The sequence below is a fragment of the Myxocyprinus asiaticus genome, chromosome 39, assembly GCF_019703515.2.
Source record: "Myxocyprinus asiaticus isolate MX2 ecotype Aquarium Trade chromosome 39, UBuf_Myxa_2, whole genome shotgun sequence".
Lineage (NCBI taxonomy): Eukaryota > Metazoa > Chordata > Actinopteri > Cypriniformes > Catostomidae > Myxocyprinus > Myxocyprinus asiaticus.
In genome coordinates, this window is record NC_059382.1 from 22,300,211 (window position 1) to 22,327,791 (window position 27,581).

Consider the following 27,581-nt stretch of genomic DNA (forward strand, 5'->3'; position numbering starts at 1 on the left):
TAAAATTCTGCATTGTGAATGTGATGTCTCCTCAGCTCCGGTGGCATTATGGGATAGTGTGTCCAGTGGATCCGCACAGAATCTCGCCAGATGTACCAAGTCTTCCAGGTACTTCTCGACTACTGAGGACACCTTACTCCATCTCTGGCATACTACTTTTGGAGTACTATACAAGTATGCATATTTGGACGCAGCAAATGTAAGTGAACGAGAATGAATCTTTTAAGTAAACGAATCGTTCAAAAACACTGATTCGTTTACGAACTAAAAACAGCACTAGAGCAGTCAAGCAACCCGAGTTTGACTTGCACAAAGTCATTCCATATTATTTCATTGTTTCTTGAACTGCTGTATAAATGCAATATCTCACTCGCAATCGTGTTGTGTTCCATATCAGCATGACTCTTGTTTGTATGACATTGCTTAAACATGTCAGAGAGCTGTTCATTTTTTCCCCAACCTTTGTATTTCACAATTTTGTTCTGTGACTCACGATATCACACATTAAGATTCCAAACTGGAGTGACGGTGACCGCACACTTTTTTGTCTTGACCATCTGGTTTCAACTCAAATCTAATCTTGACCAGTCATCTCGACGCCATATGTAGAGTTCCTTGACGTTGGGTAACATCGTTGGTCTACCACCTGGTTGGAGACAAATTGTCATTGTTTCGTATTTCAAAACCTCAGGTGTTGAATTTACCTTGTCATATTAATGCATTAAAACTTGAATCTATTAAAGTTAGAGCCAACCAGTATTGGAGCTTTCCCCAGTCCCAATTTAGTTTGTAATAATGGATTGAAAATAACTATGAAACCCTAATCCTTTGAGCATGTAAACAGAAACATTAAACAACAATGGCCTCTTTATGTAGCCTTATCTGGATTATAGCCCAGCTATGATGAATCCTGTTGCTATATGCTCTGAATAAAAAGCTACAGCCCTTCATAACTTAATTCCTGCACACCTATCAAAACAGCATAGTCATGGTTTCACTATGAGATCAGGTTGCAGCATCAAAAGCACATCCACATTCAAAGGGCTCCTATGTGTCGGTAACAGGCTAATCCATAAAATAACTTCATCAATCCTAAGTGCTCCATTAATGTAGCTTCACTTCCTTTCCAATCAATGCAAAAGTCTCTAAATGTCTGGCCTATATGTGCCGAGTACTGCAAGACAAACTCGATTTGAAGTACCAACTTGGTCCAAATTCTTGGTGACGGTTCTGAACATATATTGGGTTGTTTTTAATGAGCAAAGTCATATGAAATGAATGTAGAGATGAGACAATTCACACACTGTGATGACCCATATTTAACTGAACCACCCAACATCACCCACACGTATCCCAGTAACAGCCCTCATCCACACTAGCATACATTTTCAAATGTTCCTTTAAACCCAAAGCGCCCCACAGGATTTTAAATACACCGCATGCGAGTTAATTAAGCCCAAGCCTGTTTGCTGCCTACTTTATGTGATTTTAAATGTGCCTCAGCAAGCGAGAGGTGAGAGGGGTCAGACTTGAAGGCAAGGAAAAATTGGCAGAGTTGTTCAGAGGTCATGAAGTGTTTGTTAAAATTTCAAAATGACCTTCTCCGGGGAGGGTGGTCTCAAGTGAATCAGTACACAGTTACGCACACACACTCACCTCTGGTTTACAGCTACAGTATATGTGGCTGATTTCAATAGGCCATAGCTAATATGCTCAAAACAGACCGATGTATTCATTAAACATATCGTGAACTATTTTGCCATTTCCGTGCTTGTTTAACAACTGAAAATGTACATTTCTGGGATTTTGTCAGCTGTGTTGATGCTCTTACATACGGCGATGCTGTTTAGAAACAATTGTGTTTTTGGAGTGAAAGAACTGCAACACCAAAATAACAGCCTTTCAGGGTTTGAATCACATCTACTGCAGTTAAACCATTTCAGAGGGTGAATTCAATTTACTATGAGTGGAATCTAATCTAGTGGCTTGTTGCATCTGCATCTAAATAGATGATCTATGCAGTTGTGTATAGGAATTTGATTTTTTTGGATACTTAACATGATAAATAAAACCAAAGGTGAAGTGGCTTCCATTTGTTTTTATCATTCTTCCGAGGTGCCGTTCGGTTTTACTAATAAAATAAATAAAGGTAATGATATTTACATGATGCATTATCATAAATTACACACACAAGTGCAAAGGTATTGACTCAAGAATACAAAAATAAATCCATATCAGAATCAGCACTGTAAAAATGTCTTAGAACATGAGTTTTATTGTGTTTTGTATGGAATCAAAGCATGTTACTGGGTAAAACCGCATATGATTAATGCATTTGTGGATAACAGCCTGACATGGTGAGATCAACTCTCCAGAGGTAAAATCCAGACCTGTCAGTGAGTACAGGCTAAGATTCACAATGGGAAACATCTGGTATTCTATAGGCCTACTAATGTTTTAATACTTTGTTCACATAGACTGTCTGTGCTTGATAACACCTTTGTATTACATGTTGTAGACATTGAGGCATATATGTATGCACCAGATACATTCAAATATCATGTTCATCTTAAAAGATTTTTCTGACAATGTTTTATTTTCTTTTGATTTTCTTTATAAATTAATGATACAATAAATAATAACAAATAATAAAACAGCACACTTTCCAGCATGCCTGGAAAATCATTGCAAAAATGCTTATGTAATATGTACATAAAGAGGTAGGGCAACAATGAAAAAACTTTTTAGGATTGTTTTCTAATAAACAACTACAGTACACAAAAAGACCTGAAGAGGGCTGAAGGACAAGAACTTGGAGGCATATACACGGCATGGCTTATGTTGCATGTCGAGTGGTGATGGACCACAGGAGGCCAAGGACAACTTCCTCTCTTCATACCATATTCTGAAAATAAATCCAAGATTACATAAAACAATTTTGTTGCCAAACAACTCATCCTGGCACATTAGAGATTCAAATGAAATCAAAAAGAGAGTTCTCAAAGGCATCATAAAAGTAAACCATCAGACTCCAGTGGTTTAATCAATGTCTTCTGAAGCGATCCAGACGGTTTTGGGTGAGAACAGACCTAACGTAATTCCTTTTTCACTATAAATCTTGACAGCAGTCTCCTTGGCGATCATGATTTCAAGCTAGATTACACTTTCTATAGCGCCATCTAGCGCTCTGTGCATGCGTCACACACTAGGAAGTATTGTACCTAGAGACTGGAATGGCAAGATGGACAGTGAAAAATAAGTTATATTTAGGTTTGTTATCACCCCAAACCGATTGGATCACTTCAGAAGACATTGATTAAACCAATGAAGTCGTATGGATTCCTTTATGTGAAATTTGGACCTTCAGAGTTCTGGCCACCATTCACCATTAATAATATATATATATATATATATATATATATATATATATACATATATATATATATTTTTTTATTTTTTATTTTTTTATTTTTATTAATTCACTTATTATAAAAAAAAGAAAGAAATTAAATATTAATAATAAAAATTTATTTCAAACCTCTTTTTCCAACTTTTCTCCAAGAAAAACGTAAAAATTTTTGAGACTTATATATTTATATGGCTTTCAGATGTGGATTTCTGAAAAATATGATGGCAGGGGAAGAGTCATTCATATTTATGAGTAATTAATGAGTCTTAATGAGTATTTATAAGTGCTACCTGATTTGTTAGGTTTAGGGGTTGGGTTGTAGTTTATCTGACCTCTCAGGTAGACTTTCTTCATGAATATAAATTATTGTTTGATTGCCATCCTTTGTTTCCATATTTTTACATTTTAAGCCCCAGAAAAAATACAAAAATTACTTTGCACTTAAAAAATGGAAAACATGTTCCTCATTGTATTTAAGTGCATTTAAGTAATTGTTTTGTGTAAAATGGCATTTTTATTATATTCTTGAATAGCTTAATATATCCAGAAAAAAAATGTGTGCCACGTCACTGAACCATGTCCTACCCAAACTACACATGTCCCACCCAAACTACCTGATTCAATAGGAGATATGCCAACACAGGAAAGAAAACTGCACATGTCAAGCGAATTCATGGGGTCTTTAAAGCTGTAGTAATATTTAAATAGCAACAGTAATATTCCATGTAGCTCAAAGCAGTAAAGGGGTTGGTATTTGTAATATTCATTCATGCTTTGGAATATCAATATAATGGAGACCCCAGGAGACAACATATTTTTCTTTAAAAGTGGAAATGCAATCATTTGCCTGGTTAATTTAGTGTGCTACCAGTTCCACGCACACAGTGTCCTGAGGCTTATCGATTGCTAATTTATTACAGTGACTAATGAAATTATTCAGGCAGTCTGAACATACACAGTCCCACACAAACACACTCATCTAACCTCATTTCTCCTCCGTCCGGCCCCCAGGGAATGGGAAACTGTGGAGGATTGAGAGGCGGAGCTTCTCGAGAGAGAACAGTGAGTGGACATCTGACCGCTAGACAGCAGGTTTGCTTTGAAGTACTGGATTAAGTCTTCATCTGTGCAGGGTAATAATAACCAGTCAAATCCAAGAAACATAAATGCAACAAATAGAACAAAAAGGAAAGGAAAGGACAAACTTTGAATGTTGGCAAGTTGAAAGTTTAAAAAAGCCTGAAGGTTATAAAGCCCTGACAGATAGAGAGATAGATATACAAACAGATGTTGCTAGGGCATTGCTAGAGTGTTCTGGGTGGTTGCTAGGGCATTGCTAAGTGGTTGCAATGGTGTTGTGAGTGGTTCCTCGTCAGATATGAGGGCAATGCTAGGTGGTTGCTAGGCAGTGGCAATTGCTTTAAGACAAAACGGGAAGCACGGCTCCCCTTAAACTTTTATTAAAATTATGCAATGACATGTTTATCAAATTGTAAATAATATCTCTATAATTCAGCTAATTACTGTCCCAGTTCAGTATTTTAGTTAACAAATGTGTGCAATAGCATATGACACTTTTGCAATGTTCTGTTGATGTTATCTGCATGATTATGCAGTGTCTGAGTTAGCAGACGCATGGCCCATAGAACCCTATTGAAGCCGTTCTTCAATAGGAGTCTAAGGCCGATACGTGTCCCATTGAGGTCAGTGGAGAGAAAGATCGATGTTCATTGGACAAGAGGGTCTAAATGCATCATTTTGGGTCCCGCCCGGACGCCATGCATCTCTAGGAGACTACGGGAGCTTCATGAGCACTTTTTGCATGAGGGAAATGATCTTGTTGTTGACTGGACAGTGGGCTTTCAATCAATGTATTTTTATCCAGCCTGGAAGCCCGGCTTCTTTATCTAATGATTGGTCGAGCTTTCAAATGGGCTGAACTATGAAAAAAACATCCAGTTATTGAAACTGTGATGCAAGTGAGTGACAGCATTTCGAATTACAGTAAAACAGAATCGATGTCATTCAGTAGGTGCAGAGTAGTGATAGGAAGTCTGATTAATTTCCGCAGACTGGTCCTTTCAGACAGTTTGTTTCAATGAACCAGTTCAAAAAAACGATTCAGCGGTTCTTTTACGTCATCACGTAATGACGTCACTAATATGCATTTCTAACATCCCGGTGTCATATTATTCATGTTGAAAAATTCAAATAAAGCCATATGTGAATGCATATTGCTGATTATTACCTTTTATTTAATTAAGTTATAATAATAAGGGTGGTTATTGTCTTCAGTGTTTCATTCTGTGATCCTGCATGTGAATTGCCGGTGACAGATATTGATTACATCTTGGATACGTTTCCTACATTAAAGTTTTGCACCTAAAGCATCCAATATAGACACTGATGCACAAATGCAGATATGTTTTACATGTCTAACGCATATAAAGAGAATACACCAGTCTTAATCAACTCACCAGAAATCATGATTCAGTTTATAACAATTAAACAATAAACAATAGTAAAATTAATTTACATCTCTCGACCAAAAGTTCTTTCATGTTTTAATAAAAATTGTATTTAATAAAACTAGTCAAAAGCATATTTCCAGTGCATTTTGTTTATCATTAAAGAAACATACATTTCACCCCAAGTTTGTTCAAGTCCTCGGTACACGCATGCTCATTACTTTAATCGTTTTTTGTTTCTTTTTGAGTCAAGACGTCAGATTCAACGTGTATGTTTGATTTGTTCATTTCGAACAGGTTCTTTGGTTCAATAACCGGTCTAGTAACTCATAAGAGCCACATCGCCTGTATGAGTCTGACTTGTTCATTTCGATCTTGGTCTCAGGCTACTAGTCGTCTGCATTTAGCGTTGTTTTAGTGTTAATGAAATTCATATTTCTTGAAAATATCCAGTTAGCTACACAATTCATTAAGTCTAATAAAAAATACAAACACAACTAGAAAACTAATATATTTTTAATAACCTGTATTAGTAGCATCATCAAGTAAAAAAGCCTACTTAAGTCTCGAGACCTTCATTTGAAAATATTTTTTAAATAATTCAAAAATAACAAAAAAACAAACATCTCTAGGTTTATAAATGTTTTTAGGGGCCGTTACACGACAACATTTTCAACTAAAAACGGAAAACTTTTTATGCGTTTTGGCTGTTCGTTTACACGACAACGGCGTTTTGGGGCCTGAAAACGCAAACTTTTGAAAACGGTTTCAAAGTGCACGTTTTTGAAAACGATGCCGTTATCGTCTCCGTGGAAACATAAAAAAACCATGACGTCATGCGCATGCGTATTACATGTTCAGTCTACAGGCGTGCGCTCGAGTACTTTAAAACAACGCGCGAGACATTCGAAACTACAATGGCAGGCTACAGGACTGTGTTTGTGCTGCTCAAGATTTTGTCCAGGCAAAACTGCTCGATGCTTTCGCCATCTTCATTGTTTGTATTCACCGCTCTGTGGAAGAATGCTTATGTGCGCAGGTGTGCAGTGTTTCTTTACAAAGTGACATCGCCAACTACTGGCCTGGCATGCATAATACAGCGCTTTTAGTCATTTTCGCAGATCTGTGTGAACAGGGATCGTTTTGACAATGTTGTCGTCTGTACGCGAAACTTTTCAAAAACGCAAAGGAAAAGCTTTTCCATTTTTAGTACATCGTTGTCTTGTAAACGTACCATTATTCGGCTACTTCCATTAATGTCTCAATACATAGCAAGTCCTTGATATTCCTCAGCAAACTATGACAGTTCGTGGGTTCTTTTTGAGCCGGACTGTTCGACGTGCTGCGTAACTAGTGAGTATAGTACTTCAGCTGTGCATATTGCGTCATCAACCCGGAATTAAAATTCCAGTTAGTTCGATTTTGTGAGTCGGCTTGACCATTTCCTTGCTGAGAATAGGCTCAAAAAAATGATTCATTCAAGAATCGGACATCACTAGTGCGGAGTGATCCGTGGTGCAGAATAAGTTGGTTGCGGTTTATTTAACACAATTAATTTAGTGATTATAAACCTTCACATTTGCCATTGGCATAAGTATATGTTGTAAATAAAATTGTAAATATAAAGTTCTGGATTTTTGGTATTTTATTTTCATTCAGTATGTTCACTAGTTCATATTTTTAAGAGTTTTTCTTTTTTTTTTTGTGAGCTGGCTTTTGGGGGCAAAATGGCAGACACTGCTGAAGTTATTTACTTAATTTTAGATAAATTATTTGATACTCCTTACCTATGAGGAGCAAAAAAATAGGACAGCAGACTTCACATTTAAGTAGCCTAACTAGATCAACCCTAGATCAGATGCTAGGGCATTGCTAGGTGGTTGCTAGGGCATTCTGGGTTGTCATTAGGGCGTTGCTAAGTGGTTGCGATGCTGTGGGCAGTTCCTCGTCAGATGCTAGGCTGTTGCTAGGTGCTTGCTAGGGCATTCTGGGCTGTCATTAGGGCATTGCTAGGGCATTACTATGTGGTTGCTAGGGTGTTCCTAGAGTGTTGCAAGGCAGTCACTAATCTAAAATTTTAAATAAAAAAATGAGTCAGGTGGTAACATCTAAATTAAATGTTTTAGTCAAGTCAAAAATAGTAGTAGCTTCTAAAGGGAACAATTGCAGGTTACCACTGTAGGTTATCACTACAGTTTCAAGTGAAGTCTTTTTTTTATTTTATAGTGCTTTTGTAATGGGAGCCAGCTGGTACGTGATAGCTGTGCGGTATGTGTAAACCTCACTCCTCTGGCCTCAAGAGGCACACTAGCGACTAACGCTAGTGGCTGTAGCCTTTAGCCTCCTCGTTAGAGTGCCCGCCTCCCATGCCGGAGATACCGGTTTGAATCCCATTCAGAGCGGGTTGAGCAGGTCCGGTTATACTTTTTACAATACAAATAGTTTCAAAGCAGCTTTACAATATACAGACAGATCAATCTGAACATTTCATATATGGGTTTTCCATGATTTATGTTTGTCCAAATAAAAGTCCCAGTTTGTACAATAACATTATATTGGCTTTGTCAAGACAACATAAGTGTTTTGATTTCTGACCTTCTGTGCTGCACTGTGCTGCTGTTCTGGGGTCTGATCCCCTCTCTCTGCGCTGTGTGGGCGTACGGCTGCCATTGTTGTCCAAGATTCCTGTCAGGTGCTTCAGAGGGTCTTCTGCGACAGGAGGGGGTTCAGGGGGAGGAGGCAGGTCTGAGACACAGAAACCGAAAATGTGATAGATCACTTAAATACTCCATTATTACATGGGAACAACTGCTTTAGTTGTTTGCTCAGTCAATAATGTAATAACTTTGAGGTTTCTTACTCCCTGGAATCGACACTTCTCGTCTCGTAAGGCCATCTTTCTGTGATTTCTTTTTAGGTCTGGGCTTCTGAATTGATGATGGGAACGACATGAACTCTCCTAATAACAGTGCAGGCAAAAAGAAGATTAGATATACATAGTATGCATATATAATCATTGCTGACATAATAAAAGCAGTTATTTTTGCAGAGGTGAAGAAACTACTTGTGCCTTTATTGTTGGAGAACAGGTCCTCCATTTCAGCAATGTCTCTCCAAGGGCCGCTGTGGTGGGGAACATTGCCATTATGAGACTCTGTCTTCGTTAATGGCTTTGGGTCAGAGAGAGAGAACTGTGCATTGTGTGTGCACTGTGTCTTCCTGTTGAACAAACAAAAACCAAACAACACTTTAGTAAGCAATAAAACAACAGTGTAGTTTGTGCATGGCTCAACATAAACACTTATCCACTTGTCTGGGACAAGGAGGTTGACTGATCATCTTAAGATGTCTTCACTCTGCTAACAAAAGGTTTAAGTGAGGCAAAGAGGTGGCACAAATGTATTTACTCAGGAATCATAACCACAGGAAACTGCTAAATATATCACATGCTCAAATGTTGACTGATGATTCTCATCATAGACTGTATATTACAATTTCTCCCGTACTTATGAATGGAAGAACTCTACACTGCAAAAATAATTTTCTTGCTGAGTATTTTTGTCTTACTTACAATTTTGTGTTTATGTTTAAAACAAGAGAAAACTATTTGCCAATGGGGTAAGAAAAATAAACTTGTTTTTCCTTTGAATGAAGTTTTTATTCTAATCTCATTGGCAAATATTATTTTATTGTCATAAGCATAAACATTTTTTAATTTTGTTAGATTTCTCTGTAAAGAAGACAAAATATCTTATGCTATTTTGCTTCTGAAGTCAATTTAACTTGTTTTAAAAACCTTTATTTATTTTTTCTGGAAAACAAGACAAAAATACAAAGTAAGGTTTTTTTTAAATTTTTTTTTTGCAACGTAATGCTGAATATGGCGACTGTAGGAATGGAAGTGCCATTGTCTTAAAGTGACTTTGTTCTCGTGCACACCTGATTGCAAAGTTTAAGTTGGCTTTGATCCAGTTAGAGTAGTTTGTGGTCCGGTTCATTTGTAACATGCACTGCATTCCTGGTTTAAGTTCAATATATTTTCAAATTTGCATTTTATAATGTGAGATCACTTCTCTAGAGTTTTCCGTCAGCTGCATTAAATTACAGCAAGGGTTTCCTTAGATAGCCATGCAATGCCAGAATGTGTGAAAGTGAAAAAATCAGGACAAAAATATATTATTACTATACAAAAATATTCTGGTTTTCAATATAATAATAATAATAATCTAAAAAATATTTATGTAGGTAGCTTACATTGATAAAATCTGCTTCATTTGGTTACATCTAAATTAAGTGGTTTTATTCTTGTTTTAAGTTACAAAATATTATTTAACATGACATGAGTCACATCAGCGAAAATAGCATCATAATGTATTTCTTAATATATTTTTAAAATGCATTTTCTGCAATTCTGCAAGAATTGTAGTAATAATATTGATAAATATGAAAATAATCAATATTACAATAAGATCATATTGAAATGTTCTGGGTTCCAAAAACAACAGTGTGAACAGAAAGTGGACTAAGACCCTATCACAACTAAAATGGACCAAAAAAAAAAAAAAAGAGTCTAGTTTCAAGGGCAGGGACAAATGTATATGCAAAGAGAACTGGGTTAATTTTCATCGGTTCACTTTTTGGTCCATTGTTTGGTTCTTTTAAAAGTGACGAGTATAATGTCTGTGCCACTAGTGTCATCAAACAGTCTCATGTCTGTTTTCCTGAACACTCCCTCCATCTGCCGTTGGTTGAACAAACAGATTGGTCCCTGTATAAATTTCTTGATCACTGAAATGACATAATATTTTTGATGCCTAGTTTCATTTTGCTAAAACTTTTACTGCATTGAAGGTACAGGTAGACAGATAACCAATAACTAAAATGGAGGGAAAGGCCATGAACCAATTAATTGGCCGATAGTTTTTAAAATCAATTTATAGAATGTTAAAAAATATATTTTTAATATGACAGGCACAGACATAGAGGCTACTCAATGAAATCGAATTAAATCCCAAATACAGCTTATTGTTCAACCAAAATTTCAATAATAACCTAACAAAAATGTGGATTTGGTGCATAACATGGGACATTTAATGATAAACAAGCCTGAAGCATTATTTTGAAATAATGGATACTTCGCACCATTACAATGCTCTATATTAAGTGTAAACCAAATAAAGCTTTTTATTCACATATGTATACTGTGTATATATATATATATACACATACACACACATATATATATACATACACACACACACATATATATATATATAATTTCACCAGATCAGGTTTAATAATTAATAAGGTTTATTATTCACAAGATATGAAGTTGGAGATACGATGTATGTGCTGCACGTTTCCATACAGTCACAATTTTCTTTGCATGCCCTCACTTCAATTAAGAACACTTAATTATCTAATCAAAATATGCATTAAAGTGAGGATAAAAATATGGATAATTATTGTCAATGATGAAAGATTTAGATACAGCAAATCCCCCCAGTTTTTATTTCACTTCTAGAGGCCGCTGTTATAGGGTACAACAGGGCTAAAGACACCCCTTAAGGAAATTTAGCTTTTTTCTGGTCACAAAATGTATCAAGTTCCAAAAAGTTATTTATTTTTATTGAAAATTGATGGAGCAACATAATTTGTGTGAAAAGAAATAATAATGGAAAGTTGTTTTGATTAAAATTCAGTTTTTAAAAAAGGTGGTGAGGGAGACTTTTGCTCCCACACTTGGGGTAAAAGGCTCCCTCACTTGGCGTAAAAGGCCCCGAGTGGGTTTAAAATGATATAGTGTAGATACTGGGGTAACAGTTATAGGGTACAATTTGTCAACTTAGGCAAATACTAAGATAATACTCCAACCATTTTCTGTTCATTTCAAACACATTTTACATTTTATTACATCTCAAGAATTCTATAAACAAACTAATCTCTATAATGATTAGATGAGTTAATGTGAGCCCATTTTGAACATTTTTCATAACAAATCTATTCGCCCCACTTTAAAAACAAAACAAAAACAATGTGTTTAATAGGGGCCTTTAGTCCCTGCAACAAGGGGGCTTTTTACCCCAAATACTATCCTTTCACTTATTGGGCAGTTATTGAAAAATGTTTGATTTAATGACCTTAAACAAAACTTAAAATGATAAATTATTATTTTGTCTCAAAAGAAATGTGTTAATTTCAGGGATTTTCATTAATTACTTAAATCTGCAACATTTACAAAAAAACTGCCTTAAAATCAACCTTTAAACGCCACAAGCAAGGATCTCATGAATCATGAATTTTTTTTGCAGTGCATAGTGACAAACAGGTGTTTAGGAATGTACTGTGGAAGTTTTTGATGCTATTTAGTGTTTTGGGAGAAAATAAAATCAATGAAGCCTTTTACCTCACGGAGACTTTTGCCCCATTGTACCCTGCTGTAGAACCAAGCTATTCTAATTGTAGAATCCTCCAGCCCAGGCACCAGAGGAACAAGATGGAATAATATTTTTTTTTTTTTTTTGAAACTATCGGCATAGATTTTTGCCAGTAACAGTGGTTCCAAAAAGCAACTGAATAATCGATAAAACCAATATATCAGTCTAGTTCTAATTGAAGGTGTGTTTTTTTTGGGTGGGGGATTTTTCCCCTTTTTCTCCCAATTTGGAATGCCCAATTCCCAATGTGCTTTTAAGTCCTCATTTTCGCGTAGTGATTCGCCTCAGTCCGGGTGGCGGAGGATGAATCCCAGTTGCCTCCACGTCTGAGACCATCAACCCGCGCATCTTATCACGCGGCTTGTTGAGCGCATTGCCACGGAGACATAGCGTGTGGAGGCTTCACGCCATCCATCGCGGCAACCACGCTCAACTCACCATGTGCCCCACCGAGAACGAACCACATTAGAGCGACCACGAGGAGTTTACCCCATGTGACTCTACCCTCCCTAGCAACCAGACCAATTTGGTTGCTTAGGAGACCTGGCTGGAGTCGCTCAGCACGCCCTGGGATTCGAACTAGCGAGCTAGCGAACTCCAGGGGTGGTAGCCAGCATATTTTACCACTGAGCTACCCAGGCCCCCCTGAAGGCATGTTGTTAAAAAAATGGTTTTAGACATGTTAATTAAGCTTAAGACAAATAAATGGTGAGTTTTAGACAACACCATGAAAAAAGCTTAATGTCGATCACTGGTGTGAATATGTGTTTGTGTGTACCGCGGCAGCAGGTCTGGATGCTGCAGGTGTGGGTTAGTTGGGTATTGCTCTTCACTGGGGGAGGGTGTAAGAGTTGCTGTGGACTGCAGGCTGTAAGTAGTTGCTCTGTTGGTTTCCTCTCTTCTTAACGGCAGTGTGACTGCATCCAGACCCTCGATCAGATATGTCCGCTCAGGCAGAGTACACCACTCTTCATCCTCCTCAGGGCTACAGGGATGTAAACAGATTAACAAAATCTATTATTTACATTTAGGGTGTTAGTTACTTTTAATGTGATAGTTCACTCATCGTTTATGCACCCTCATGTTGTTCCAACCCTATGTAACTTTCTCTTTTCAGTGGAACACAAAAGGAGACATGTTAGCCTTTCTCTGCATCTCACTTTCATTGAAAGAATTTTCATTTTTGTAGTAACTATCCCTTTTAAAATCTCAACAGGCTACAGTACAAAAGCACAAACTGGAAAAATATGTTTGAAACAAGACAAGGGTAAAATAAGCTAGAAAACATTCATACCAACCATACAAAAAGAACACCCACCAAAAGATTCTGGAACCCTGATACATCTAACACAGATTTCATTTTATGATAAAAGATTGTGGTAAATCAAAAACAGATTACGGCCCTTTGAGAAATAAAAAAAAATAGCAAAAAAAGAGAATGTGTGTCGATGTGGTTACAAAAGACAGCATTGCAAAAAGGCTTATCAAAAACTTGTCAAAGCAGTTTCATCCATGGAGGGTGATGATAAAAATGTGCTGTGAGATGAAGAAAACAAAGGTTGATGTCTGAGGTTCCGCTCGATTCCGACCCGTGGCTATTCTTAAAGGCTCATTCTGAGAAGCAGCGTCTGGTGACCTGGCTCGTGGCCCCCTCTCAAACAGCCAGGAAAGCAGGGCTCTAAGCGCTAACATAATTAGCCCCAGTCACATTGAGCTGTAACATCAAATGAGATTAGATAAGACCTCAATTTATTACTTTGGCTAATTTTTACCCTGTTGCCCATGTTCGATATAGGGTTAGTTACTACTAGTTTTGACGTGCTCTTATCATCTGATCGCAGCTGCATTTCTCTTCTAGTGCTTTTAGATCTTAGTGCTGCCTTCGACATGATAGATCACAACATTCTCTTGAATAGGCTGGAGTATTATGATGGTGTTAGTGGACTTGCTTTAGCATGGTTTAGGTCCTATTTTTCAGACCGCTACCACTTTGTATGTGTAAACGAGGAATTGTCAAATCAAACAAAAGTCATGTATGGAGTGCCACAGGGATCAGTTTTAGGACCTCTGTCCAGCAAGATCAATAAATAAACTTAAGTTGGTTCAAAATGCAGCTGCCAGAGTGCTGACTAGAACTAAGAAATATGATCAAACACTATATGGACAAAAGTGTGTGGACACCTAAACACACCCATATGTGTTTGTTAATTTTAAGAGACTGCATTAGTGAGTGGTTTTTCCTCCCTAACAGTTCCACTCTTCTAGTAAGAAATGTCCACTTCATGTTAGAACGTGGCTGTGGGGGATTTGCTCCCATTCAGACACAAGAACATCAGTGAGGTCAGACAGTGTTGTTGGCGATGGGGTCTAGCTCAATGTCTGCATTTTGATTCATCCAAAAGTTGTTCAAAGGGGCTCAGGTCTCAGTTTTTCACAGGCCAGTCAAATTGTTCCACACCAGAATTAGTAAATTTCTTCATGGACCTCACTTGCACATAGGCATTGCAATGCCGGGAGGGCCCTCCACAACAGAAAAGGGTCCTCCACAAACTGTTGCCATAAAGTTGGAAGCAACACAATTATTTAGAATTAAATTGTATGCTTCAGCATTAAGATTTGTTTTGAGTGGAATTAAGCCGTCTTGCTGAACCCTTTAATTACAAGGGGTTGTCCACACACTTTTGGCCATGTAGTGTATTAGCCAAATTTTATCGTCGTTACATTGGCAACCTGTTAAATTTCGTATTAATTTTACAATTCTGTTAACTACATACAAAGCTTTGAATGGTCTAGCTCTACAGTATTTAAGTGACCTTCTACCATACTATATTCCATCACGTTCATTATGATCACAAAATTCTGGCTTGTTAATAATTCCAAGAATATCAAAATCCACAAAAGGAGGTAGATCCTTTTCATACTTGGCTCCTAAACTATGGAATAGTCTCCCTAACACTGTTCGGGACGCAGACACACTCATTCAGTTTAAGTCTAGACTAAATTTATTTAGCCAGGCATACACCTAATTTATCCTTCAACTCACAATTAGGCTGCTTTAGTTAGGTCTGCCGGAACCACAAACATCCATCATGATCTATAACTCTGCATAAAATTTAATGGCATTAACGCTAACATTATTCTATTTGTTTCCATGTCGGGATTCATATCCCGAGGTTACCAGAGCCTGCCAGATCCAGCTCTGTTCCTACTTGGTGTTGGACTCCACTGCTATGTGTCACTGAGTGATGAAAAAAAAAAGAACTTTATTAACCGTTCTTTTATTTCATTCTAATCGGTTACCATTTGGAAAGGAGGCAGCGGTCCGTGTGCCTTTTGACCATTTCATTTCCTATTTGGAAAGGAATAACGAGAAAGGAAAAGGCTGCTTGTTTTCTCGTTTTTTGGTTTAGTTTAACAAATGGAAAAGGAGAATTTGGCTTGATTTCTCCTTTTTTGTTTGTTGTTTAATAATTGGTTTATAGCTTGAATATTTCATTCGCACATGTGGGCGGCACTGAAACACCCCTTTCATCCGATTGGTCAAACTGCCCTATTTTCTGTATGACCTTAATTTTGTCAGGCAGAATAAGAGTCGGTATGGCTCTGCCAAAGTGTTTACATTTTAATACATTAATGTTGCAAACCACCACTCACTGTTAACTACACATGCCATTTGAAGCCGAAATGTGTCGCTGGGCACATAATAAGTGCTGTTGCGACTTGCGAGCGTTGCCTCTAATGTACAACGTGTGAGAGATCGCATTCCCAGACTATATGCTAACACGGAATTTGGCATATTATTTTTATATTTAATAACATTGTATGATTTTGTAGTAGGCCCTACCTGTGTTTCCATGTCACATTGATAAATACAATGAAGATAGTTCTTGGATAAAAGTGTAAACTGAATAATGTTTGGGTATTAGCCTAATGTAAGAGCAACAAGTGAAGTGGACATAAAAATCATTAAACATTAGCATGATAACATGTCCGTAACATTTCCAACTCGTCTTGAGTGAACGTTTAATGAGCTCACTAGGTGTTTGTTTTTGTGTTTGTTTGTTCTGGGCAGTATTTGTGCAGTAGGGCCTATGGCAAAAAGCAAAACTTGTTAAAAGTCTACATGGTCCACCCCACTTTGAAACAAAAACAAGTTTGGTGGATTAAAAATAGACAAGACAAAATGTTTGTACCTTCAACCATCTGAGAGTGACAGATAAAGTTTTTTTGTTTTGTTTTTGCCAATTCCTGCAGTCACAGTTGTTTAGTAAGTAAGGTTCAAGCAGGGTATGTGCAATGGAGAAAGTTGTTCAGTGAAGACATCTTAAAAAGTTCTGAAAAATCAAGTTCAGTTTTGCTTGCATACGTTGTTGTAAGGATACAATAAAAGTTGTTGTACATTATATTTTCCATTGTTTTGACTGACCTACACATCTGCCTGCAGACACCAAGCTGTGTGAATTCATTTATAGATTTAACAAGATTAACATTAGCCCTTCACATTAATTGAATGTGATTTATCAATACCTAGTACATCTTGAAATACTGAGATCATGACAAATGAGGAGACTGCCAAGCCAGTCACTTTAGAATGCTTTTATAGTTCTAGAAAATCCAAACCAAAGCTGTGCTGGACAAACTACAATTGTGCTCAAAAGTTTGCATACCCTAGCAGAAATTGTGAAATTTTGGCATTGATTTTGAAAATATGACTGATCATGCAAAAATGTAATTTAAATTGCAATTAGTGTCAGTGTATACATAGTCCATGAGTTTGTTAGCTCTCACGTGGATGCACTGAGCAGGCTAGATACTGAGCCATGGGGAGCAGAAAAGAACTGTCAAAAGACCTGCGTAACAAGGTAATGGAACTTTATAAAGATGGAAAAGGATATAAAAAGATATCCAAAGCCTTGAAAATGCCAGTCAGTACGTTCAATCACTTATTAAGAAGTGGAAAATTCGGAGATCTCTCGATACCAAGCCAAGGTCCGGTAGAACAAGAAAGATTTCAGCCACAACTGCCAGAAGAATTGTTCAGGATACAAAGAAAAACCCACAGGTAACCTCTGTTCTGGAAAAAGACGGTGTGGTTGTTTCAAGGAGCACGATACTTGTTGACCCCTCTCCAAACATAGCGCTTATGGTTGTGACCATGAAGCTCTATTTTGGTCTTGTCACTCCAAATTACAGTGTACCAGAAGCTGTTAGGCATGTCAAGGTGTTGTCGGGCATATTGTAACCGGGCTTTTTTGTGGCATTGGCTTCTTTCTGGCAACTCAACCATGAGCTCATTTTTGTTCAAGTATCGTTGTATTGTGCTCCTTGAAACAACCACACCATCTTTTTCTAGAGTAGCCTGTATTTCTCCTGTGGGTTTTTCTTTGTATCCCGAACAATTCTTCTGGCAGTTGTGGCTGAAATCTTTCTTGGTCTACCCGACACTGGCTTGGTATCAAGAGATCCCCGAATTTTCCACTTCTTAATAAGTGATTGAACAGTACTGACTGGCATTTTCAAGGCTTTAGATATCTTTTTATATCCTTTTCCATCTTTATAAAGTTCCATTACCTTGTTACGCAGGTCTTTTGACAGTTCTTTTCTGCTCCCCATGGCTCAGTATCTATCCTGCTCAGTGCATCCATGTGAGAGCTAACAAACTCATTGACTATTTATACACAGACACTAATTGCATTTTAAAAAGCCACAGGTGTGGCAAATTAACCTTTAATTGCCATTTAAACCTGTGTGTGTCACCTTGTGTGTCTGTAACAAGGCCAAACATTCAAGGGTATGTACACTTTTGATCAGGGCCATTTGGGTGATTTCTGTTACCATTATGATTTAAAAAGGAGCCAAACAACTATGTGATAATAAATGGCTTCATATGATCACTATCCTTAAATAAAAGAAAGATTGATTGATTCAAAATCAATGCCAAAATTTCACAATTTCTGCCAGGGTATGCAAACTTTTGAGCACAAGTGGGAATAAGCAATACCTTGAAAGAAATGAACAAGCCTCAGAGAAACATATTTCATGCAATTAAGTATCTTAAATAAAAATAAAATAAAAAACCTGCTGCCTTTTTACAAATTTGTAGGGTTAAAAGGATTGGTTTTAAATTGTATTCCACAGGTGACAGAATACAATCTATGAAGTGTAATTTGTAAAGTATTTGGTTAGATTACTTAAAGCAGCGTGTTCGAATGACTTTGGATTATATCTTTAACACTGTTTTTAATTACTGCAGAAACTCTACTCAGATCGCAATACATATTGCTATTTTTTTTGTTGACATAATTCTATTTCTAATTCAAAGTAAACTCTTTAGTTATCAAATTTTTTTATAACCAATGATTTACATTGGATTATAGCCTAACTGTAACAGTACAGTTCCTATTCATATATCGTATTGTGAATTTAAGGCCTATTCTGTTACTCCCCAACCCTGCTAATTTTTGTCAGGTATTAAGGTTACGTTCACTGATTTAATTATTCATTTTTATTAATTAATTATTAGTATTTTTTATTTTTATTTTTTCCAAATGTAGTCGTTTCAGTTCATGCCTTAGAACACAAAATATGTTAATGTCTTGCACACGAGTTATACTTAGTCAGGAGCAGGTACAAATACTGTCCAGACTAAACACAGCATCTTTTTTCCCCACATGAGATACCTTTATCTGTCTACCAACAAAATGCATGTCAAAAACCTGCATACTTTGTTCCTATCAAATATTTTTATGCTTGCATCAGCTGGAACTCCTCTCTTTCTTTTCCTAACCCTGATAAGAGGCATTGTGTGAAATAAGCACACGCGCTTACAATCACACTTTTATACTTAATCTTAACTAAAAAAAAAAAATTTTTTAAATTACTCATCTGTCTGTCATTACACATCTATCTATCTATCTATCTATCTATCTTCACAATTATTTATTCAAAATGATATATACAATTATTATTAACACCTAGTGAGCTCATTAAACGTTCACCCAAGATAAGTGGGAAATGTTACGGACATGTTATCATGGTTATGTTTATTAGATTTTTACATCCACTCCATTTGTTGCTCTTGCATTAGGCTAATACCCAAACATTATTCAGTTTACACTTTTATCCAAGAACTATCTTCATTGCATTTATCAATGTGACGTGGAAACACAGGTAGGGCCTACTACAAAATCATGCAATGTTATTAAATATAAAAATAATAAATAATACGCCAAACTCCGTGTTAGCATATAGTCTGGGATTGCGATCTCTCACACGTCGTACATTAGAGGCAATGCTTCGCAAGTCGCAACAGCACATAGTATGTGCCCAGCGATACATTTCAGCTTCAAATAGCATGCGTAGTTAACAGTGAGTGGTGGTTCACGACATTAATTTATTAAAGTGTAAACACATTGGCAGGGCCGTACCGACTCTTATTCTGCCTGACAAAATTAAGGCCATACAGAAATCAGGGCGGTTTGACCAATCAGATGAAAAGGGTGTTTCAGTGCCGCCCACATGTGCGAATGAAATATTCAAGCCAAAAAACTATTTTTTACAAATAAACAAAAAAGGAGAAATCAAGCTGAATTCTCATTTTCCGTTAGTTAAACTAAATGAAAAACAACCTGTCTTTTCCTTTCTCGTTATTCCTTTCCAAAAAGGAAATTAAATGGACAGAACGTACACAGACTGGGACCAGATCGCCGGGACTGGAACGCTGGGACCGGAACGACGGAATGAAAAATACTGTTTCTGCTCAGAATTAATGAAAATCATTTCAGTTTTATTCCTTGTTCCAGACAAACGTAATGCTAATGACATCCTAGAGAATTCAATGTATAGACCATATAGTGTTTGAAAGTACCATGGTATGACCATCTGATTCCATTACTGTACAATGTTACAACCTTTTACCAAAGTGTGGACTGTACTTGAAGCATTGCATTGAAACATACTGGTTTGAAGACATTTTTTTGATATTCCCAGTTTAAAAAATTACAGCAGAAGAGTAGCAAATTTGTACATCTTAGAATCCCATTGCATATAATGATGTCTTTCCACGTGGTATGGAGATGGTTCATACCTCTGTCTTTTCTCTTTTTTTTGAAGGTCCATGTTTTTTGATGGAGGTAAGGACAGCACATTGGACCATGTAGGCGAGGAGGCTTGCTCCAGAGACTTCTGCTCTTTCAGTTTGGCTGTAATGCAGCATGAAACACCATTACAACGGCATTTGGCAAAGCTGACTTCAAGCCCATTAGCATTAAATTGACATATCCATTTGCTGCAGCACTTGTTGATCCCATCTTTCAACATATTTCCTTCTTTAACCCATATGATCGAAATCATTATTGATGTACAGCTAATATTAAAATTCCTCTTACCATTTCCTCCATTTGGGTACTGAAGTTTTGCATATTCTGCTCCACTTTGGCTGGACTGAAGGCTCCACTGGTCCAGGTCCTGGTCCAGGCTGTAGAGGTCTGTCTTGGAGAGGACTGGCATGCTGGTGTACGGGTCTGGGCCCTGAGAGTACAGACTGCACAGGTCATGCCTGTCTGCATCCGATGGGTTGATGGTGCAGTATATATCACCCTCATTAGAGGTTGGGCTGTACTTCCCATTGTGGTTCAGATAATTACTTAATCCTGAAGCTGGAAAACAGATTAATGAGTTATAGGATTTGTGTGAGTGTGACATTACCAAAAAGGATCTAAGACTACGATGGAGATCTTACTGTTGTAGTACTGAGCTGTAGAGTCAAGTCTGCCTGCACAGCAGTTGACTGAGTCTTTTCCACTATGAGAAAAGTTGCTGGTGGGCCATGAATCAGCCAGCCAAGGGTAGTTACCCAAGTGTGACTCAAGCAAACATGGCCTGTAAAGGAAACTTTAAATTACCTTTGACTGATATTTTTAAAGGGGTTTTTGTATTTTTTTGTACTGTGTATTCAGGAACAGCGCAAGGTTGGACGGACTTCTTCACATTTTACCTGTTATTGCTCTTCTGGTGTTTACGAATTCAGAATAGGCTGAACACCAAATAAATGTGGACAGTCGTGAGTTAATGAAAATACTGGTAGGTTTTTGTCATAAATCCAAGGATTTTAGAACAGAATTTAGTTGCAATAAATTATCTTTTGGACTGACAAGAAAGTTTTGAGTTCTGAAAGTTACAGTATGTTTTCACAGTACTGAGATTTTATCCCAAAAGATCAAGAAAATTACCATTTTATATTTGATATTATCCCTTTAATGATTTCAATCAAATTACAATTAATTAAAACACGTTTACACAATATTAACTGTGGGTAAATTTATCTCCCATGATACAAACCTTCCATTGATAAGATCAGATCCATCACCACGAGAGAGCGCAACTACAAAAAGAAAAAGGGAATAATTATAAATCATAAAAGCTCTTGAAAACATGTTCTTTATTTGGTAAAACAAACACTGGTGATTTTGGGCTAGCTGCTGCGTTACCTGCTGGAGTGTAAGCAAAAGAGGTAGCATAATGGCCAAGTTCTTTCCTCCTCCTGTGTCTGCAGTAGATCCAGGTGCTGAAGCCCATTAGAACCATCCAGGAGGAAACACCAATCCCAGCAATGAAGGCTGGCTGACAGACCACCCCTGTTATCTGCTCTGATAGGCTGACACTATCATCCTTCAACACTGACAAGGAGGACTGATCTATTGGTACTTTTATCAGAAAAATATAGAAGACGGAAATAAAATAAAAAGTCAATAAAAGAGTATGTTAAAGTGGAGCAGAGGAGAGGCAGAGAAAACTAAATGCCTCTTGTATTATAGAGGAAACATTTTATCAAATATATTTCCCTCTGAATCTATCTTCAACTGACACAGCATGAACATCCTCAACAATCTCTTTTCTTATATATGACTAAATTCTGAGATAAGAATCTGTCAGGTAAGATAAATGTCACTCTCACAGGTGTGTGGCACCCCTGTTGGAAAATCCAACTTAAGATGGTAGCTGTGTTTTGAAACAGGGTTGCTGGTTTTTAGCTGGTCCACGCTGGTTGTTAGCTGGTCATTAAATGGTCCTTAGCTGGTCAAAGCTGGTTGTTAGCTGGACCAAGTGGTCATTAGCTGGTCCAAGCTAGTCGTAATCTGGATCAAGTGGTCATTAGCTGGTCCATGCTGGTCATTAGTTGGTTCAAGCTAGTCGTTAGCTGGCCAAGGGGTCATTAGCTGGTCCAAGCTGGTCATTAATTCATGCTGGTTTTTAGCTGGACCAAGATGGTTATTAACAGTTCCATTAGCTGATCGAAGCTGGTTGTTAGCTGGTACAAAGCGGCTCATTAGCTAGTTCAGACTGTTTTTTTGCTGGTCCAAGCAGGTTATTTCCTAGTCCAAGCTGTATGTTATTTGGACCATGTTGGTCATTAGCTGATCATTAGCTGGACCAAGCTGGCTGTTAGCTGGAACAAGTTGGTCATTTGCAGGTCATCAGCTGAACCAAGCTGGTCATTAGTTGGTCAAAGCTGGTAATTAAATGGGTCCAGCTGGTTGTTAGCTGGACCATGGGGTCATTAGTTGGAACAAGCTGGTCATTAGCTGGTTAAAGCTGGTTGTTAGTTGGACCAAGCTTGTCATAAACTGGTTCAATCTGATTGTTAGCTCGAACAAGCAGTCAATAGCTGGTCCAAGCTGGTCATTAGCTGGTTAAAGCTGGTTGTTAGCTGGACCAAGCTGATCATTAGCTGGACCAAGCTGGTTGTTAGCTGGACCAAGTTGGTCGTTAGCAGATCATTAGCTGAACCAAGCTGGTCATTATTTGGTCAAAGCTAGTAATTAAATGGGTCCAGCTGGTTGTTAGCTGGACCATGGGGTCATTAGTTGGACCAAGCCAGTCAATAACTGGTTAAAGCTGGTTGTTAGCTGGTCCAAGCTGATCATTAGCTGGTTAAAGCTGGATGTTAGTTGGACCAAGCTTGTCATAAGCTGGTTCAAGCTGACTGTTAACTGGAACAAGTGGTCATTAGCTGGTCCAAGCTGGTTAAAGCTGGTTGTTAGCTGGACCAAGCTGATCATTAGCTTGACCAAGCAGGTTGTTAGCTGGACCAAGTGGTCATTAGCTGGTCATTAGCTGGACCAAGTGGTCATTAGCTGGTCCAAGCTGGTCATTAGCTGGCCCAAGGCGTCATTAGCTGGTCCAAGCTGGTGATTAACTGTTGCATTAGCTGAACGAAGCTGGTTGTTAGCTATTCAAAGCTGGTCATTAGCTGGTCCAAGCTGGTCATTAATTCATGCTGGTTTTTAACTGGACCAAGCTGGTCATTAACTGTTCCATCAGCTGATCGAAGCTGGTTGTTAGCTATTCGATGCTGGTCATTAGCTGGTCCAAGCTGGTAGTTAGCTGGTCATTAGCTGGTACAGACTGTATTTTTTTTTTTCCTGGTCCAAACAGGTTGTTACCTGGTCCAAGCTGGGGGTTAACTGGTCTAAGCCAGTTGGTCATTAGCTAAACCAAGCTGGTCATTAGCTGGTTCAAGCTGATTGTTAGCTGGAACAAGCAGTCATTAGCTGGTCGAAGCTGGCCATTAGCTGGTCCAAGCTGATCATAAGCTGGTTAAAACTGGTTGTTAGCTGGACCAAGCTGATCATTAGCTGGACCAAGCTGGCTGTTAGCTGGAACAAGTTGGTCATTTGCAGGTCATCAGCTGAACCAAGCTGGTCATTAGTTGGTCAAAGCTGGTAATTAAATGGGTCCAGCTGGTTGTTAGCTGGACCATGGGGTCATTAGTTGGAACAAGCTGGTCATTAGCTGGTTAAAGCTGGTTGTTAGTTGGACCAAGCTTGTCATAAGCTGTTTCAAGCTAGTTGTTAGTTGGACCAAGCTTGTCATAAGCTGTTTCAAGCTAATTGTTAGCTGAAACAAGTGGTCATTAGCTGGTCCAAGCTGGTCATTAGCTGGTTAAAGCTGGTTGTCAGCTGGACCAAGCTGATCATTAGCTGGACCAAGCTGGTTGTTTGCTGGACCAAGTTATTCATTAGCTGGTCATTTGTTGGACCAACCTGATAATTAGCTGGTTCAAGCTGATTGTTAGCAGGACCAAGCAGGTTGTTAGCTGGACCAAGCTGGTTGTTAGCTGGACCAAGTTGGTCATTAGTTGGTCAAAGCTGGTAATTAAATGGGTCCAGCTGGTTGTTAGCTGGACCATGGGGTCATTAGTTGGAACAAGCTGGACATTAGCTGGTTAAAGCTGGATGTTAGTTGGACCAAGCTTGTCATAAGCTGGTTCAAGCTGACTGTTAACTGGAACAAGTGGTCATTAGCTGGTCCAAGCTGGTTAAAGCTGGTTGTTAGCTGGACCAAGCTGATCATTAGCTTGACCAAGCAGGTTGTTAGCTGGACCAAGTGGTCATTAGCTGGTCATTAGCTGGACCAAGTGGTCATTAGCTGGTCCAAGCTGGTCATTAGCTGGCCCAAGGCGTCATTAGCTGGTCCAAGCTGGTGATTAACTGTTGCATTAGCTGAACGAAGCTGGTTGTTAGCTATTCAAAGCTGGTCATTAGCTGGTCCAAGCTGGTCATTAATTCATGCTGGTTTTTAACTGGACCAAGCTGGTCATTAACTGTTCCATCAGCTGATCGAAGCTGGTTGTTAGCTATTCGATGCTGGTCATTAGCTGGTCCAAGCTGGTAGTTAGCTGGTCATTAGCTGGTACAGACTGTATTTTTTTTTTTCCTGGTCCAAACAGGTTGTTACCTGGTCCAAGCTGGGTGTTAACTGGTCTAAGCCAGTTGGTCATTAGCTAAACCAAGCTGGTCATTAGCTGGTTCAAGCTGATTGTTAGCTGGAACAAGCAGTCATTAGCTGGTCGAAGCTGGCCATTAGCTGGTCCAAGCTGATCATAAGCTGGTTAAAACTGGTTGTTAGCTGGACCAAGCTGATCATTAGCTGGACCAAGCTGGCTGTTAGCTGGAACAAGTTGGTCATTTGCAGGTCATCAGCTGAACCAAGCTGGTCATTAGTTGGTCAAAGCTGGTAATTAAATGGGTCCAGCTGGTTGTTAGCTGGACCATGGGGTCATTAGTTGGAACAAGCTGGTCATTAGCTGGTTAAAGCTGGTTGTTAGTTGGACCAAGCTTGTCATAAGCTGTTTCAAGCTAGTTGTTAGTTGGACCAAGCTTGTCATAAGCTGTTTCAAGCTAATTGTTAGCTGAAACAAGTGGTCATTAGCTGGTCCAAGCTGGTCATTAGCTGGTTAAAGCTGGTTGTCAGCTGGACCAAGCTGATCATTAGCTGGACCAAGCTGGTTGTTTGCTGGACCAAGTTATTCATTAGCTGGTCATTTGTTGGACCAACCTGATAATTAGCTGGTTCAAGCTGATTGTTAGCAGGACCAAGCAGGTTGTTAGCTGGACCAAGCTGGTTGTTAGCTGGACCAAGTTGGTCATTAGTTGGTCAAAGCTGGTAATTAAATGGGTCCAGCTGGTTGTTAGCTGGACCATGGGGTCATTAGTTGGAACAAGCTGGACATTAGCTGGTTAAAGCTGGTTGTTAGTTGGACCAAGCTTGTCATAAGCTGTTTCAAGCTAGTTGTTAGTTGGACCAAGCTTGTCATAAGCTGTTTCAAGCTAATTGTTAGCTGAAACAAGTGGTCATTAGCTGGTCCAAGCTGGTCATTAGCTGGTTAAAGCTGGTTGTCAGCTGGACCAAGCTGATCATTAGCTGGACCAAGCTGGTTGTTTGCTGGACCAAGTTATTCATTAGCTGGTCATTTGTTGGACCAACCTGATAATTAGCTGGTTCAAGCTGATTGTTAGCAGGACCAAGCAGGTTGTTAGCTGGACCAAGCTGGTTGTTAGCTGGACCAAGTTGGTCATTAGTTGGTCAAAGCTGGTAATTAAATGGGTCCAGCTGGTTGTTAGCTGGACCATGGGGTCATTAGTTGGAACAAGCTGGACATTAGCTGGTTAAAGCTGGTTGTCAGCTGGACCAAGTTATTCATTAGCTGGTCATTAGCTGAACCAAGTTGGTCATTAGTTGGACCAACCTGGTAATTAGCTGGTTCAAGCTGATTGTTAGCAGGACCAAGCAGGTTGTTAGCTGGATCAAGTTGGTCATTAGCTGGACCAAGCTGGCTGACCAGTTAATGTACCATATTCCAAAAAACAGCTTGGCCACCTAAAGCCAGCTAGTAGCTGGTTTGTTGCTGGTCAAAAACAGCCTACCAGCTTGGACCAGCTAATTAACAGTTTTGGACCAAATACTATGTTCCAAAACAAAGCTACTAGCTGAAGCTGGCTTTTTCAGCAGCACCCATCAATACTCACTCAGGAAGATGAACACAGGCAGGCTATGAACGCCCACCCCAGCAGCCGTCACTGCTGCAACCTGCACCCGATACGTTGACTCGGGCAATAGCCCGTCAAGCAACACCCACAGCACATCCCCATCCACGCTCCTGTTCACCACCTGCTGAGACTCATTTCCCAAACACCACACCTGTACGACACATAGAACCAGACATCAGTGTTACCATTTTCCTCCTGCAGCCACTAAGATTGTCTCTGCTTGAAGGTATCACTGTTCTCACCCTGTACTCTAGTATGAGCTCGTCCAGTACTAAGGAAGGAGGCTGCCAGGACACTCGCACGCTTGAACTATTACTTACCTGCACCACACTGACTCCCTGAGGAGGACCGCTCAGCACTAAATGCAGAAAATATGATGGGGCAAATGGCAAAGTCATTTTCATTACAGCAGAAGTTTGAAGATAAAATTAAAGTCATGCAAACTAAAGCTAAAAAATCAATTCAGAATAACATCAAAATAAGTCTTGCCTTCAACTGGAGTGCGAACCACTGTGATTTCACTCTCCATGCCATGGAATTCATTGTAATATGGTCTCATTTTGAGCTCATATTCTGTACCTCTCCGAAGCTCTGTAAGGACAGCAGTGTGTAGGTGACCTGCTTTTATGTCCCGGACAATCCAAGCGCTACCCACAGGCCTGTAATATAGCCTATAACCTTGTATATATTGTGGGTGCCTGTCAAGCTGAAATAACATCAACACATACATATGGTATCATGAGTTTCAATACCTGAAGACTGTCTTTAATACACAACTGATGGTAACATATATAATTCCCTAGGTTATTAAATCATATACTGTCCTCTAGGTATGCACAATGATTAATTTTTTGGCCAATACTGCTTTTCGATTTGTATGTTCACATACAAATCACAGGCTATAGGGATGCACAAAGAAGGGAATTTTGGCTGACAC

At 38.7% G+C, this 27,581-nt stretch overlaps 1 protein-coding gene across 2 annotated transcripts in view; it reads right to left on the reverse strand.

The window, feature by feature from the left end:
* Positions 1-2,224: 2,224 nt before the first annotated feature.
* LOC127430121 (roundabout homolog 2-like) overlaps positions 2,225-27,581 on the reverse strand; it is an 86,819-nt gene continuing 61,462 nt past the window's right edge. The window contains exons 14-27 of one of the 2 annotated variants that reach the window (XM_051679623.1): positions 27,134-27,350; positions 26,887-27,002; positions 26,624-26,795; positions 21,803-22,018; positions 21,654-21,696; positions 21,055-21,194; positions 20,702-20,971; positions 20,401-20,515; positions 13,093-13,299; positions 8,948-9,096; positions 8,738-8,836; positions 8,473-8,622; positions 4,394-4,533; positions 2,225-2,905 (exon numbers count right to left, since the gene is read on the reverse strand). In XM_051679623.1, coding sequence (XP_051535583.1) covers positions 2,894-2,905; positions 4,394-4,533; positions 8,473-8,622; positions 8,738-8,836; positions 8,948-9,096; positions 13,093-13,299; positions 20,401-20,515; positions 20,702-20,971; positions 21,055-21,194; positions 21,654-21,696; positions 21,803-22,018; positions 26,624-26,795; positions 26,887-27,002; positions 27,134-27,350 — 2,046 coding nt within the window. In that variant the 3' untranslated portion in view covers positions 2,225-2,893. Of the gene's footprint in view, positions 2,906-4,393; positions 4,534-8,472; positions 8,623-8,737; positions 8,837-8,941; positions 9,097-13,092; positions 13,300-20,400; positions 20,516-20,701; positions 20,972-21,054; positions 21,195-21,653; positions 21,697-21,802; positions 22,019-26,623; positions 26,796-26,886; positions 27,003-27,133; positions 27,351-27,581 lie in introns of both variants that reach the window. The other variant, XM_051679622.1, reaches the window with a different exon arrangement.